We start from the raw sequence: 14,688 nt of genomic DNA on the forward strand, positions 1-14,688 counted from the left end.
TGTCAGTAAGGTGAATGCAACCTGAGATGTCCAAGGGGAGATAATGGCAGGCTGCAGCCAAGTATTGGATATGTGTATCAATCATCTGTAAATGAACCAACAAAACATGCAGAATTTAAAAGATTATTGAATAGATAAAAAAAAAGAATTCCTAGAGTGCAACTTTAGTGTCTCATTGGTAGAAAAAGTATGTTTTAAAATTGAAGTAAGGTTTCTGGCACAGCAGAATTCTGAATCTCTGCAAGAGGCTCCACAGAAACTGTCACTTTCTAATATTAGATATTAGTTAACTGTGTTTGCAGTCTAGTTTTAAATATTGTGGGGTTTTTTCACCTACTGAGAATGGTCTAACTTTCCCACCCATATATGTGCATGCAGCCTTTAGTATTTGTGCTATTGAATTGCTCTCTCTAAATTATTAGGATGCACTTGTATGACTTTTTATACTTAGTTCTCTGTTACAAATGAGTGTCTCACACCAAGATATTTTAATGTGTGGTTGGTTTTTTTAGCTCTGAAGCACAGGTCCTTAGTTTCACCTCATAAGTCCATTTTTCAGGAACTGATACTCATTGCCATTAATGCTGGAAGCTGCATTTGAAAAAAACCTGATACACAGTCTTCAAGGTACATAAGCAACCATGAAAGCTAATAACTGCTCCACTGACCTCAGTAGGAACAGTCAAGAATACATTATACACATACTTTAATTACCTTGTTCATTCAGGACCAAAAATCAAGAGGGAGCAATAGTAAAAACCTGTTGAAGACATTTCATTAAATCACTGGAGTGAGGTGGTAGAAAGAGAGATGAGGATTTCACTTGTACCAAACAGCCAATCTCATGAGACTCTATAAGAGACAAGGCAGCAAGATAAAGATGGAGCCTGGGGTTGTGGAACAAAAAGTTAGCACACTGTGACAGACCTCCTGGTATATGGAGCAAAGTGCATGTGCTTTGCTTATTCCAGATCTATTTATATGCTTAGTATTAAGATCTGCAATAGATTAATAAATGGATGAAAATATTTTTAAGGAGATTCATATTCTTATTTTTAAAAAAGTTGCTGACTCTGAAGCCAGTAACTGGTATCAGATGCATTTAGAAAAATCTACATTTGTCATACACTGGATCCTATTCCCTTTAAAGGACTGAATGACAGAATTGATTGTTCATTCTATTATAGCTTCAGAACTTAGCTATTTAAAAGGCCAATTCATTTAACCAGAGATTTATTTTCATCTCTTGCTGTATTTTTTCATGTGTAGAATATTTCCCACAGCAACTTCATTTTTTTCCTGTGAAATAAGAATTACCCTTGAATCAGGCTCATTCCCTGAATAAGGCTCAGAACAGAACTGCTGAATGTATTATACAATCAGCATTTGAAAAATGACTTGTACCTGCCCAAGGCATACAGAGCCATGGCATGGAGACTCACAGCACCTCCACTGAAGTCACTGGAGTTTGTTGAAAGACGATTGATTTGCCTCAGAATATAGGATTAAAGTTACAAACTCTTCTAATTTTAGAGTAACATGCATAGCACATTCAAAATATCCTTAATGTACATATATTTCTATATTAATTTAATATTTCAATATTGTATATTAATATTTCTATATTAATTTTAAATTTCTTTTTCTTAAAAATAAGATACCTGATGTTGCAGGACACATTAACATATATCCTTTGGAACAGGCTCATTCTGACTTTCATCTCCTGACCATTTTTAAACAGTTTCTGAGTGGAAAATATTTCTTTACTTAGCAGCTGGATACCCTCAATTTACACTAGAGTTTGCCAAAGGATTTGTAAGACCCATTAGCTTTAATATGCACAGGTGTACCCATCTCATTTTATGGAGCTGCAAGCTGGATTCAAGTCAAACAAAGACTTGTAAACTTATGGGTAGGTTTATGTGGAAGAGTCTCAATGTTCTCTTCTGAAAATAGTAGGGTATTAGCATTTAACAGATTGGCTTTATAAGTGTTTAAAGAAAAGATAGCACCTAGGAACAAAGTGTTGGAAGGGGATGACTGGGTCACTGAGTTGACTCATTTTTCCCATTTGCAGGAACTGCAAAATGTGACCAGTCCATTCCCTTACCAAGAGCCATACTAACATTCCTTAGCAGTTTGCCCCATCTCCCTTCCCAGAAAGCTCTTTCATAATTCCCTGCTGTGATAACCAAAAAATCTCCCAGATTCCAGCCTAAATGTATTTACTGACATTTTATGGTGTTTGGTTTATTTTGTTTTCCTGTGTTGGTATGTTGTGTCAGGCAAGCATGGCAGACAGGACTGATGGCAGCACTACATACTTCAACTGCTTTGGGAAGACCTCTGCACAACTTCTATTACCATGTCATTGTGGAAAAATAGCTGAATACCTATCTAAACCCAAAGAACACAGGAGATTAGGACCCATGTAAATAATAATTAATGGTGTACAGTAATATAAAACAAGGGATAGTTTAAGATAGAGAGTGGTCTCTCAGATCTGAAACACAGCCAGTGAGTTTTGGCCTGGAGGCTGAGAAAATTTTGTATGTTTGGAAGGCAAACAACTTGATCAGAGAATATCTAAATTTAGGCCAAATAATCTCAAATTAGTTGTGCAGGAGCCATGTTCAGCCACTGCAGGGAATGAAGAGATGTGTGGAGGACTGGAAGAATAGTCAGGGGTTGTGGAGATGGGTGTTGGTGGGGAGGAAGCAGGGACCAGTGATGGCTGCAGACTTATTGTGGAAGGAAATAGGACATGGGCATTTCAATGGGGAAAAAATGAGAAAACTGGTTCATTGTGGCAACATTTTAAAGGATAGTGCAGGATGAACATTTCCAAAAGTAGTAATAAACTTGTTCATTGCCATGTGATAGTGACAGAAGCAACATTATAACTCTTCCCATGAAATTTAAACAAAAAATGAAATCAGCATTTAAAAAATTGTGTTCGTATGCTTATTTTCAAAATGAACCAAGAATTTTGTTTTGCTAAAAAAATTAAAACCACACAAGTAATTAAATGCTCAAAAGCCACAGCCATTAATTCAGAAAGTACAAGGAAGGGATATAACTTTCATAACAGCAGAATTTCAAAAGGGAACACACATTCAGAGGCAGCAAAAAGATAATTGGGATGTCAGGCTTCAGTCAAAAAGAAATTATACAGAAAATACAAGAAGCAAAAATGCTGTAATAGAAGTTCATGGTAAAGAGGAACTGAGTTTCACTACGGATGAATCTTAATCTAAATAATTTAATTTCAACCCTGAGTGCTTCAGCTTTTAGGCACCTCTTTTATTTCCAAGTAGTCACTGCCTTGCCGTGTTAAGACACAGGTATTAAGTTCTAATGCCCTAGTTTATGCTTTACCTGGGTTCAGAAAAAGAACTGGAAAAAAACCCCCATTAAAATATCAAGATTAATTAAAACAAAGCCACAATCCTTCCAAGGCACCCAAAACACCAGAACCTGGGAGAGCATTTGCAGGAAGTGATATATAATGTGAAAGCTCTTGTCTCTTCACCCTTGTTTAGACAGTAACTCCTGGACAGAAAAACTTTTACCTGATACAATGTGGACACCTTTAAACTGTAACTGCAACATTAGAAGAATACCAAATACTCCCAAGAGCCAAGTCTCAAAACTCCCAGAAAAGCAGCTGAATGATGCCAGCAGGTCAAATCTCTGGATGAAATAGTAAGTAATTCTTTACAATAGCAATGCCAGAACTGTCACCCTATTTCTTGTGCACACCTTTGGGCAGCCTCCTGTGTTGAGACATGTCAGTCTGTGGCAGTGAAATGCCATTGTTTTCACAGCTTCATCTGTCAGCTGAGGGCGGTAAGAGACAAGGCAGTGTTCCAGGAATTCTGTGCCCTTGCAGAACTCAATTACAATGCTTGTACACCAATCCTTTGATCCACTTCCCACACTTCAGTTCTCCAGGTACCTTTCATTAGAAGTGAAGTCATTCTGCCATTGAATTCTAGAAAAAGAAGAAATGCATTAAGGGGCTATTTTCAATTGTTTATATATTATACTGTGGGTTTATTAGACTAACATTTATGTAAGTTCCACGGTAAGTATTAAACCATGTTGAATTTGGGTTCTTTAAATTGAGCACAACCCAGAAGGTAAAATGTTGTGCTTAGAGAACCAGGCCCAGATAAATACATTCTACTGCTCTCTGCAAATGCCCAGTTTTGTGCATAACAACTCCTTCTCTTTTAAATGAACAGAAAGCTGTATCTGAATAAATCACATTAATTTTTTTGGAAGGGAATGGGTAAGAACCTCAGGACTGTCACTCAAGAGTTCTGGGCTCTGATTTGCTCTGTGGAGCTCAGGCCAGTTAACTGTGATATTGGTTGACTACAATTTCTATCCTAGTTTTCAGAATGAATAAACATTTGCAGATAATATGACTCCAACTCCAGCACCTTTATAACTCAAATACTGGCTTTTTCATGTATTCTGTAAAGCAGACAGTCTTGGAAAATAATAATGGAACTCCTGTGAAAGGTCACTTGGATTCTTAAAATACACTCTTCTCCTTTGCACTCTGAAACTTTTTTTACTTTTCAGCCTGATTCTTTTCCAAGCCTGAAAAACATCACTTCTAGGCGTACAAAGAGAAGTTAGATAGTCTACTGAAACCTTCTCTGGAAACCTCTTGAAAAGAGTTGCCTAAAATCACATTTCTTCTCTTCCATAACATAAGGATCACAGGACAGCCTGCAGCTCTACCAGAGGTTTAGCTTCAGTCAGAATCTCTCCTCTTCTGTCATGCCCAGCCTAAAACCCTGGTGAGAAGCCTTCAATGTGTCACTGAGCTGGGCTCCAGCCTGCTAATCCTGGCCCAAGGCCAGAGTAATTTGTCATTTACTGGAACAGCAATTCTACCTCTACAGGGAGAACAAGGAAGAACACATAGTGGATTGAATAAAAACCACTGGTTGCATGAAGCTTTTCAAAGCTTTCAAGAATTAGTCCTGAGGTAAAAAGACTAAGCACCACATGGATAAATAAAATGTGTGAGCGAACACAAAAATGCATGCAATTTTTATGCACAAATATTATATATTTATATATATTCTGACAAAATTACCTCTGCAGTAATCAGTACTAACACACAGCTAATTTTTCCTTATGTTACATAGGAACTCACACAATAACACTGGGTTGATCACTAGAAAATATTATTTTTACTATGACAAAAGATTATGTATTTCTGTGTGATTTTCATAAGTGTTACCTAAATAGATGCAAAGAAACTTATCAGATCTGAAATTTGTTTCATAGAGTGTACTTTTAAGATTTTTGTCTATATCTTCACTCTGATTTCGTTCTCTTTTTGCCTACTGGTACAGCTATATCAAGGCAGTTTTTCTCAGCTTTGGGTCCTTGTTTTATTTTACAAAATATTGGAAGTGTCAGTGTTTGAATCTAGGATTGGTTAAAGTGGAAAATTCAGAATCTCTATTAATTGGCTTCTCTACCCTTCCTATTTCAATTTTGGATTTATGGGCTGATTTTCACCTGTAATACAGAAACATTCTACACCCAGCAACTAAATGTTTTTCATCCATGTGCAAAAGAAACTGCAATCCTTTCAGAATTAGGCCTCAAATGTGATGACTTAATCGCTACATTCTCAGCTAGGGTATGTAACACAGGCTGAAGCCAAGATTTCAATGCCTTTTAGATATGTTTATCTTGTTTTCACTAGCATAGCTTTTCTACATACTTATTTAAAATATCCTTCAAAGTTAGGTTCGGAATTTACTCTTAACTTTAGGACTACCCCTACAAGCTTTTGCAAATAACATTCAAATTATATTTGCAATCAAAAGAGATGGAGCTCTGTTTGCTCACTTCATCTCTGTAACCCTGGTTATATATCTATAGAGAAAATAACAGATGAGGTTGTGAGGATAAATTATGTTTGCAAGACGTTTAATCACTATAAAAAGTCAAATGTCATATGAAGAAAACATAATTTTCCAATTTAATTGCACAATTTAAATTCTGCATAAATAAGGCCTGAGGACACACAAACATCAATGAAAAGGTCAAATTGCTGTTCATTAAGTGAGCATCATCTGAGTTATGAATGAACAAGGATCCTGTTTTCAAAATATGGGATCTCATAAGTGTTTACATTCTGTTATAGTACCTAGGAACAGGCCATGGGATTACAATGGAATTACCCTCTGCAGATTTTCCATAAAATCATATCCTTGGATTCAATTTCCAAAAATGACTGGTCATTTTGTTTTGACTTACTCTGTATCTCCTCTTCTTTCTCCTGCCTTCTCTAGATCCATGAAAACAGGGCTTCTGCAACTCCCACATGTGCTCCCTGCTGCTGCTTTTTTCCTCAAAAAAGTTCAAATTCATTTGGCACCCAGGGAAAGCAGAAACACTTCTTTTTAACAATCTTTTTTTTTTATTTCTTCTGTGTAATGAGACACCTGAAATAGCTTCTTGGCCATGAGCATGGCACAACACAGAAGTGAATATTCTCCTCTGAGAGCAGCAGCACTGGCACCACACGACTTTCCATGAGTTACACAAGATGCACATACTTGGTCATTGGTAAAAACATGGAACTTTACCCAGAACATTCATGAAAGACAAGTCAGAATTATTCCTAGAGAAGCAAATGGCCTGACATGCACATTGAGCAACAAGATTCAATCCAGATGTAGCTCTTGTGGTACAACAACTGACTCATTTTTACAATATATGGCTATAAAATGGTGGATGTTGAAGATTTGTAATGGAAAAAATGTAGAAGCTGAGGACTGGGATTATGTGATGGCATTGGCTGAACCTGCAGCTTTATGATCTGCAACTGTTGATTGATACCATTAAATTGTAATTGATACCATTAAAAATCTATTATTTAAGCTTTTCTGTTATATATAGTTAGGAATTATTCTCAGTTACAAAAACAAGTGCTCTTATTTGGATGTCAATTCCTAACAAGATAGATGTTCTTTCTACTACTGTAACATTACCCTCTAGTGTTTCTTTCTCGTACTGTTTGGAAATACAAAGTAAAATACAAAAACAAAGTAAATCTATGCAATCATATTGAGTTTGTCAAATCTCCAAAAGGATTTTGGTAAACTTCAAGCAACCTGTGATAAGGATGAGGAATTTCACAGTTTAACCTTACATTTTGTAAACAGTAATTTCCTCTTCATACTGAATTTTCAAACCAAGTTGATTTCTTGCCCACTAGGTTCTGCATGGAAGTTAACAGCAAAAAACTGCCCCCTCTTTACCCTTTTCAAGCCAAAATTGAACAGATCTCAGGCATATGGCATTGTAGGAATGAAAGGGGGGAATTTTTGATGTAGAATGGTGTTATGAAGAATGAAGAATGTCATGCAGAACAAAAGATCAATTTTGGATATGGTTAATTTAATGAACTAGGGGGGCTTCCAGGGAACACCAAGAAAAAAGCAAAGTTTTTACCTGAATCCCATTGTCACTGAAGTTTTTTTGCATTGTGATATAGAAAGTTCCAATATTTTTCCATGGCATCCAAAAGCTCTCAAACCCTAAAAAAATCCAGAAAAATTAATAGAGAAAGGGGAAAAAATTGGTTTTCCTACCTCTTAAGAAACAAAGAAACTGAAGAAAGGTAATTGATGTGAAGTACTTCCACCAAAACACATTTACGTATCTCCACAATTTGGGGTGGAAGAACTTTTCGCAAAATTTTTTTGGGGAGGAGTTGTGTTGTTTGTTTGGTTTGGTTTATTTGGGTTTTTTGTTGGAAGAACAAAATACTACTTGCTAAGACCAAATGTCTTAAAATTACTGCCTTACCATTAAGGGCTTTATGACTTCAAGACAATTTGAAATGGTGCTGTCACACTCAAAAGTGTACGAACAGCCCCCTTATTCAAGAAAATAAGAACTTTCATTAGGGCTGCAAAAGGATCTAAAGATACTTGGTGATTTTTACTGCCTCTACACCAGGAAACTGGGCAATGTTCTGATCCTAAGTGCTCTAAATTAAAGAAAAATTAAATGTTGATTTTGTAAAACTCATTTTTATAATCACAGCAGAATATCTCTGTAGTTCATATCAATAAACAAAACTTTACTGGAAAAAAACATTATCCCTTTATTCCATGTGGTTAATAAGTAATCTACAATTAGGCTGTGAACAGCACTGTCTAATTGTAGGCAGAGAGGAAGTATCATCCTGAAAAAACAGGCACATGCAGATAGTGTCTGGAACCCAGATGTGGACACTGTAATGATAATGCTGGAAGAGTGCTGGAGTTCAAATTTTGCAGATTCTTGAAATCTCACAAGCTGGATAGATACAAAAAATGGAACAATGAAAGAAGTTTCCAATCCTGGCTACTTATGAAAACACAAAACTTTGCATTTTTCTCAGCAGACGCAGTTGTCTGGTGAAAACTACTTTCAACAGCTTCGTGAAAATCCACAGATTTCAAATTTTTGTGGACCAGAGTACTCCTATTCAAGACAATAAAATAGTTTTGTGCTTAAACCTAAAATGGCTTTATGCCAGAACTTGAATTTCTTACAGCAGACTCGAGGTCTGATAGGTGTGATCTCAAGGACATAATTTGTTCTTGGATTTTTCTTTACTTAAAAGTGGCACCACTTTAATGCAATTGCTAATGAAATACTAAAGAATATAATAAATATTTTTTGCTACATGACAATTAATGCTGCTATCAGTTCAAAGTTAATTTATAATCATTTTATATTACTAAAGTGACATTAAATCACAAAAAATCTATTTTTATAAATGAAAATCAATGCATTGAGGCATTTTGTTAACAATTATAGATTTAAGAAAAAGAGTGAAGACTTGAATGACAAGGAATGTCATTGGGACATTCATTAAAAAAGGAATGTCATTAGGACATTACATATAAAACTATGAAAGTTTCATTTTTCCAAAAAGAAACCACTTCAAACAATATTTATGCAGAAAGCTTAATCTATATTAATTTTTAAACTATTATTTTTGTGTCTAGCATACATACAAAGGCATCAATTAGCACTATTTTTATTAGACTTCCTGATTTATTCTCTGATAAATGTCAGGGATCTCCATTCAGGATATTGACATATTTCTGAAAAATTTCATCTTCTATACTAAATCTCCTCATATTTATGGAAAATATGATTGGAGCTATCATATTGTAACTCCTAGAAACAGACTCTGGCAAAACAAATACTGGGCAACACACAGACTAAGATCATCCACTCTCCAAAAGCTCTCCTATTTCTCCTTTAGCGTCAATAAATTACTCCTGTATTATCTTGGATGCATATTCCATCGCTGTGGAGAAAGGGAAGACTTTGTCCAGCATCTCTTCTATAGCATATTGTCATTTCTATTTTGAAAACAATTTAAAGCTTCTTGATCCTCTGTAACAGCTATTTTTTTCACGTAATTTTTACATTTTTGTTCTTTTTCAGTTATTTTATACCATAAGGCCTACAGACATTTGCAGAAACTCATTCATTATTATTTCACCATGGTTTCTGTGGGTAAGAAAATGACTATTGACTGTACCAGTTGGTGAGGGTCCTCACTTGCTAGAGACAAAAGCCACCTGAGGCTATGACGTAGCAAGGAATAACTCCTCATTATTTATATTCTCATGCTGAAAGTCTCTGCCTTTCTACTGCAGACTACAATGAATGTATTGTCTCTCTCTAACAACAACTGTGTGCTAGGATATTTCCAACTTCTTCTGAGATTTCTGTCCACATATCTCTGCAACCTTCAAGGTCAGCATCTGCAATGTATCTTTGTTCCACAGATATACAGATGTTTCTTCCTGTTCATACTCCAAACCAAACAGATGACTCCAATGTGACTCCAGGCCTTGGACAGCTCTTAAGAGGTGTCTCCCACCATCTATGCCTGAGCATTTTACTATTCAATTACTTAATTTATCCTCTAAAATGCTCAGATTTTTTGCACAGATTAGCCACAGTCAGGCACCAGTGTCCTGGACTGAACACTAGAAGAGAAAAAAGCAATTCCTACCATGCAGATTCATTTTGCTATTAAAAATTCATATGTGTCAGGACAAAGTTGAGATTCACGTAGTAAAAACCGCTGGGAAACGGGTAAGCAAATGTAGCTGTATTGTTTCTAATACCTGAGCTAATATGATGGTGGGCCAGACCTGTTTTCAGGAACTGCAGGGACATTTTTCTCTTGCAGTGTAGAAATCCCCCTGTATAACACATGCCATAAAATTCAGTTTCCATACCTAACACCATCTGTGGTTAGGCCAGGTCATAGTTTACAAGCTATGATTGCCAGTGTTTCTTGAGACAATCCAGATGACAGGGATTCCATTGTGACAAAATATCCTGTAGCAACATCAAGCCTGATTTTCCACATTGCTGAGTACTTTTAATTGCAGCTGATTTGCTCTGGGACTCCAGGTGCTGGCACATCTGGCATTGATCACAATGACTCTGTTTTAGTATTTCCTATTTTTTGTAGCATTAAGTTTCTGAGTCTCCAGATTAAATGCTCTCTTTCTCCTGTCTCCTAAACAAGTTGGAATTTGGAGCCCACTTAAATATACTTTAACTTTTTCTTTTCCCTGCCTAGGGAATGTGTGGGATTTGTCACATCCTTTCCTTTGGAAATCAAATGCAACCAATTCATTTGCAGTCTGTAGCTGGTTATATCTATTAGACCCAATGATATATTTTTCTTAACTGTTACAAGGCTATTCCTCAGTCCTAATGGCCTAATTTTCTAACAGACTAAAAAGCAAAGCCAGAGTATGGGTTCAAGTCACTGCAGATGCAGAATCCCACTAAGAGTGCTAAAAGAGTGCTAAGAGTGCTAAAAAATTCCTCTAGATTATTGTGGAAAATCAAAATGCCATTTTTGTTTGGGCAGGGTTTTCTTCCCCTATTTAGAAACTTATTATTAGAATACTAGTAAATATTCGTGTTGAAGCCTGGCCTTCAGGACCAGTCAGGATTTAAAGACCATTAACACATAAGAAGTGAAAATGGAGCTAAGTGCTTACTCATTCATACAACCTCTGCTCTGGAGTACCCCGTGATTGCAAAGCAAAGCATGCCCAGCTTTAAACAGCACACACCAGCAACTCATCCAGAAGAGAGAATGGGGCCTTAAATAATTACAGCAGAAAACTTCATGCATGAGAGTGTCACAGCACATGCTGCAGTTGAGGCAGCCACAACACACAGAGCATCACTATACAATATCAGAAAGCTTCAAGCATCAGCCCATGCAGTGCAACACCTTTTCAGAAGGCTTCAAGCACCTGCTTTTCTCATTCTTTAGCCCAACCTTTTTCTATTCCTCATCTTACAGGCTTTACACCTGTGTGCCCTCTGTTCCCTTTGGTGTTGGTCAGGGCCCCTGGGCACTCCCTGGCTCATTGCTGTCAGTGCTGCTCACCTGCTGCTCACAGCTGTGCCCACTGGGGATGGGGCTCAGCCACAGCCCCATCCCAATCACCACCAACTGATGAAATGACAGTCACTGCAGAAGAAAGTAGAGAAGCAGAGAATATTTCTCTGTGTACTTTGTACATCCTTTTATCCTTGATTTCAGAAGTGATTCAGAGTTGTTCCCATTTTAAAAGTATTGCACCTATTTTTTATGTTTCAGGCTATTTTTTTCTTTCCCATTATTACACTGCATATAACTCACCCCTGACATTAAGCTTCTCCATTTAGCTTGCCTCAGCCTATGTCAGGGCTGGTTTTGTTCCTGGATGCTTTATGTAACTCAGGAGTCAAGTAAGCTTATTTTATTATTCCTTGCTATGTTTTTCTGTCTAAATCCTGTTTGATTAAAGACCTTTTCTTCAAATGTCCTAATACTTTTATACCATATTACTTTTCTAATGTCCCAGGAATATGGGTGGTCCAGGCCATGTGCATCAGCAGCTTGTGCTGGAAGGAGGGAAGAGGGGCAGCTGCAGGCTCTCAAAATCACCCTGGGAGCAAAGCTGCCAGAACCTTGTCATGTAGACACTGGGGAGAAATCAAGACATTTTAACAAACATATGGAGAGTGTAAGAATAAAATTTGTGACTAGAACTGCTTCTCTAACCCATGGAAGCAGTTCCAGTGACTCTACTTTCCCAAGACAGATTTTGGTCCTAAGTGCTGACGTTGCCGTCTCTGTACTAGAAGCTCATATCCCTTGCATATATTGTAAATAATTTTAGAGTTTTATCTAAAATGTTTGTAATGTTATTTCTGCATCCAAGGACACATTCACCATACTCACAATTTAAAACAATATAGTCCCTATTGCAATGAGTTTAGAGGAGCAAAACATGAAGCAAAACAATGAGGGATGGAAGCATAGCTAAAAAAAAGAGAATCTTCACAAGGATTTTAAACTATTTTTCTTTCAAAGAACTCAAAATCTTTGCTCTGTCATTGCATTGTTGCTTTATCTTTTTAAAGAAATGTCTCAAATATTTTCATTTCTAAGATTCTTTAAAGTTTTCTATAATTTTAAGAAACTAATGTCGAGTACTTCAAGAATGACAAAACCAGATGTCCTTCTACGATAAAAAAACATTATTGAGACTTAAAAAGTGTGTTGTTCAAAAAAATTTTGAATAAAGGAAATATTTTCTGAAATGTAAAAGGATAAATGCTAAAATTAAGGAGTGAAAAAATTAGTATTTAAAATGTAATTGTGTGGAGTTTTAATTTAATGCTATGTATTTTCTGAGAGTAAGAGCAATATAGTCAAAGCCCTAATGAAAAAAGTACAGAAACTGCATTGTACCACCAATTCCTCATATGCTTGAAGTTCACTTCCTTTTCATTGCATATTTGGTTTTGTTAATGAATGGTCTTATTTAGCAAGATGCTTAAGCAACATGCAACTTAAACATGACATGAATTAATTCCCTTTTTATACCTAGTATTCACAAGTTTCCCTAGGCAGATTTTTTCATGCAAAATGTACAACTTCCTATGCAATATCAAAATCTGAACATATGCAGTGATTACTTTTATTCAGTTTCCAATTTTCAGTTGAGAAGTAGGCTCAGGTTAAGTCTAATAAACTCCTCTAAACATAAGACTTTTAATATCTGTGTTTGAAAAAGCAACAGAAGAGAAAGGCATCAACACTGAGGGAAAAACTTCCATTTTGATTAAGTAAGTCATACCTGAGACACAAATATATCAGAAAATATGGCTCTATTGTATCTTTTCTCCACTATGTTCCCTTAAGTATGTGTCAGTCCCTACTGCAAGAAATTCTGCTCTGCTTTGAAGGGCAGAAGGATTCTGCTGTCATTTGAAAAATCAGAAAGGAAAATTCTCTTTTGTAGTGCAAATCTAAGTTGCACCTTCTAAGTTTATAACACTAAACAGCAAGACAGGAAAAGCAAGAGAGATCCACAGCATAGCCTGCTGGAAAGCACATGAGCTTTACAATTTTTCTTCATTTAACACAGCATATGGGTGTTGATTACTGTACATGAAACACTGTGCTCTCTGTTGCAATTTCAAACCAACACTTAACCTAAGCTGACAGAGATCACAGTATGACTTCTTCTACATGCTAATAAAATGTATAATATAAACCCAAAGTATACAAATAGTAGCTTGTTATAAAGGAGACTGATAGGTTTCCTTTTATCAAGTAAAGTTTTAACACTAGGAAACGTATTTAATATTTAATGTATTTATTTTATATGTGCATGAATTTTACATGCCTAAATACAGCAAACAACTAAAACCACAGTTTCTTTCCTACTATAACTCTTAGAAATTACAAAAATTAAAATGCTCAATTTATTTGTCTTGTGGGAGAGAGAAAACTGCAAGTCTTAGCAACACAGTGTAAGCAAAAAAAGCTTGGTTTGTTGCCAAGGTCATGGGTTGTGCTATGTGAAAACTAGAGTAAGAAGAAACACAGCATTTTAAAAGGCTTGCTGTGGCAAGCAAAGAGAAAAAAACATTTTTGTTGTAACACTGTGGGACTAAATTCAAGGCAGCATAAATTTCATTCAGATATAATTTTGTGATATTTTTAATGAGCACATTAAGTGAAGTCTTCTTGGATTCCCTAACCCTCTTTATTTAGTGTAAGTTTTTTTCACTTTCTGGCGTCCATAAAAGATACAGGCATTATAATTTTTTTTTCACATTCTAATTTTTTTTGCACTAACTTTGTGTTACAGCCAAATAATGAAGTTCTTAGTCAGAATTGTATCTGGACAGTGACTGAGTAGTCTCTATGGAAAGTTTTCTTGACAAGGACTCTCAGATTTCTGTGTTTAGTTCAAAGAGTTTATCCCAAAAGTAAAAGTAACATCTTTCACAAGGCAGGACCTGCCAATGTTTAACCTGACTCCCCTCAGTGCTCTTTTTTCTTTCCAGTTTTAGCAGCTTGACATATTGAAGATACCTTGTTAGTAATTCTTTCATTGGCAATTGTTTTCTAGACCACAATGGAGAGCAGTGCCCCTGTTGGAGCGAACACTCAGCTCTCTTAGCTCAACTCCTGAAGAACCTTGTACAAATAAATGCTTTACACTTACACTCCATCACTGATCCCAAAAGATAAATGCAGCCAATATTTATAATCACTACTTTTCCTAATCTGTACAAGTCAATATGCAATTTGTATTC

At 36.1% G+C, this 14,688-nt stretch overlaps 1 protein-coding gene across 1 annotated transcript in view; it reads right to left on the bottom strand.

The window, feature by feature from the left end:
- Positions 1–14,688, bottom strand: part of FBXL13 (F-box and leucine rich repeat protein 13) — a 64,308-nt gene that overhangs the window by 10,051 nt on the left and 39,569 nt on the right. The window contains 4 exon segments of the mRNA XM_074540204.1: positions 1–85; positions 3,763–3,940; positions 7,495–7,580; positions 7,852–7,922. Coding sequence (XP_074396305.1) covers positions 1–85; positions 3,763–3,940; positions 7,495–7,580; positions 7,852–7,922 — 420 coding nt within the window.

This window comes from Zonotrichia albicollis, chromosome 4, assembly GCF_047830755.1.
Source record: "Zonotrichia albicollis isolate bZonAlb1 chromosome 4, bZonAlb1.hap1, whole genome shotgun sequence".
Taxonomy (NCBI): domain Eukaryota; kingdom Metazoa; phylum Chordata; class Aves; order Passeriformes; family Passerellidae; genus Zonotrichia; species Zonotrichia albicollis.